Source organism: Poecilia latipinna, unplaced genomic scaffold (assembly GCF_001443285.1).
Source record: "Poecilia latipinna isolate Pla-1442-1.1 unplaced genomic scaffold, P_latipinna-1.0 Scaffold1921, whole genome shotgun sequence".
NCBI lineage: Eukaryota > Metazoa > Chordata > Actinopteri > Cyprinodontiformes > Poeciliidae > Poecilia > Poecilia latipinna.
Genome location: NW_015114537.1, coordinates 821 through 3,411, shown reverse-complemented (window position 1 = coordinate 3,411; position 2,591 = coordinate 821). Strand labels below are relative to the sequence as shown.

The 2,591-nt window shown below is 37.8% G+C and overlaps 1 protein-coding gene across 1 annotated transcript in view; it reads right to left on the bottom strand.

Moving 5' to 3' along the window:
- LOC106935166 (activating signal cointegrator 1 complex subunit 3-like) overlaps positions 1–1,777 on the bottom strand; it is a gene marked incomplete at its 5' end in the record, with an annotated part of 151,765 nt that extends 149,988 nt beyond the window's left edge. The window contains one exon of the mRNA XM_015015506.1: positions 1,627–1,777. Coding sequence (XP_014870992.1) covers positions 1,627–1,777 — 151 coding nt within the window. The remainder of the gene's footprint in view (positions 1–1,626) is intronic.
- Positions 1,778–2,591: the final 814 nt, after the last annotated feature.

Sequence of the window (2,591 nt, the reverse complement as noted above, 5' to 3'; positions counted from 1 at the left end):
AGCGCGCAGCAACAAATCCTGTCGTGTGGAAATATAATCCTCTGAGTGAATGGGGAAGTTAGCGTTTTGTGGCGGAAAAATACCTTGGGGGTGAAGCACATCAAAATGCATGGTATCAAATATGGCATTAAAAAAAACAAGCACTTAACAGAGTTTGGCTATATCAAGGCTCAATGGAGGAAAAAAAAGGACATCCAGAGTGGCCAGATAGCAGCGCACAACTACCAACACTCACCCAGATTAGCATCACGGTGAGAAAGCTAAGCAAATATCCCGAGTGTAGAAGCAAACCCTGATCCACCTAAAAAGCAGGGACTCGGTTCGATTGAAGTAAACTCCGACGCAGTGTGAATTCAGTGTGAATGCAAGCGGAGAAGAGACTGCTCCAAAAGCAGGAGGGCATTCTGGTCACTATGTCACTCTCTGCCTGTGGGTCAACGGAGGTGGTGTGCCAGTTGCCATGACAACGGGTCTGCATGTAGAGTAAAACTGACTCAGAAAGCAAGGAAAAGCACAATATGAGTGATTTAAATTTGTTTTACACCCATTTATCAGTGTACTTTCCCTGTTCTGTGGTGGACTACAGCCGCTGTAATTTTTAAATCTTCAATAAACAGCAAAAATTGACTAATTGCCTTGTTTGTAGAATGTGACAATATTCATTACAATCATCAATTAGGATGAAATATTTCACAAAGTATAGAAGTCATGCTTTACTAAATTTTAACTAGCAGCAATTATGTAATATGTAAAAATATGTATTCTCTCTGGATATAATTCTATAAACACTTTGGTTTCTGTCAAAATGCAAGAAAGGACTAAGCAAATTTCTCTTTTATATTGGTCAATTTAATATCAAAATATCAGCAATTTGCTCAGGTTTAGTTTAAGCCACATTTTATAGAAATCGGGTAAGGAATAAGGGCGCTACAACCATCTTTGTGACAGATTCCTGCTCATTCCGAATTGGAACATTGTGGTTTTGTGGACATGACTAAATGACTCATAGTAATGACACCTGCAGGAGTGCTGTGTTAGCATTAGCGGTTAATAATCCCATCACTGGCACTGTGATGTAGTTAGTTATTTTAACAAACTACAGCTGGTTAGTTAAAATAACCAGATGTAGTTATAATATATTAATCACAGATGGGTTGGCATGAGGTAAACTGTTTCAGTCACCACTGGTTGGCGTCAGCTGCTTTGCCACTGAAATAACTCAGCTATAGTTTCTCAATAACTGGACCACATCACCACCTATTTAGCTTGTAAATATTTTTATGCTACATTAAACAGATAACACCAAGGATATTATAGACAGAGCAAACTTGAAGCCTTGAACACTTACAATGGTTCAGGAAGTTCTGTGCAATTGTGATATTGGAATATCAAATGTGCGCTATATTAATCAGCCCTACTGTCATGGCACAATTCTTTCACCAGATTGTTTGAAGCAGTGTCAACAAAAAAAGTTGATGGTAAGTAAGCACAGAATTGGCACATAATCAGGGTAGTGAAAAAGTGTAGTAGTTGAACGGAAGAAATTGAAACCCAAAATTCTGGAGTAAAAAAACAAAAAACAGAAAGTCAAACTGACAATGGATTTGAGAGCAAGAAGTTAGTTACCAATCTCTTTGGCTGCCTGAATAAGGGTCTTCAGTTCCTCACTGGCAGCTTGCTGCTTAGCTTTATCCTGATGCTCAGAACAAAAATGGACAATCTTCTGCCATGTCAGGCCTTCCCTGGCAAACAGCTCTTGTCTCTTTATACGCTTGGCCTGGAACAAAAGAAAAAATAATTACACTCCAAATAAAGAGAACAGAATTCATCGAACTGCAGGAGACCCAAATAACCCGCACCTGACTTACAACATATAGCTGGAAAAATCTAGTATATGAAGTCCAAAAATATGAATATGCTACAAAAGTCTGGGTAACACTTTATTTGAAGGGGGGTGAATAAGACTGTCATGACACTTTCATAAACATGACATAACACCTGTCATGAACATCAATAAGCCTTCATGAATATTTATGACTGTTGTCATAAAGCGTCATTCGGTAAATAATGACACTTTTAATACAAAGTTGACATTATTCAAAATGTCTTTGTTATGACAACTTGACATTAACCAAGAAATCATTACTGTTTAAACTTTACCTTTAAAAACATAAAGTTACCTATTTTTTAAAGTGCAATCAGTAATACTTTTATAACAAATTTATATCAGCAATTTATATCCAGCCAGCGAACCATTTCGCCACCCAGTGGTCCTTTTTCAGACCACTTAGTCTCCTGTACCGCTCAAAAATGCATAATATGTCTATAAATAATTTTAGGATATTAAAAGGAAGAGCTGATATATTCCGTTTTCCACGAACTAAAATATTTGCCACTTCGGCACAAGCACAGTGAGAAACGTCAGAGGATAAAAACACTAGACTCAGAGCAAAACTCAGATGTCCCAGCTTTTACTAGCATGTAAACGCACCATCTACACAAATCTGGGAGCTTCCCGGAAGCGTGAAATGAGTCTCAAAAATAGTTGTGCACTCGTAACCGTATCTGTGTGTAAATGCAGTTTTGTGTGT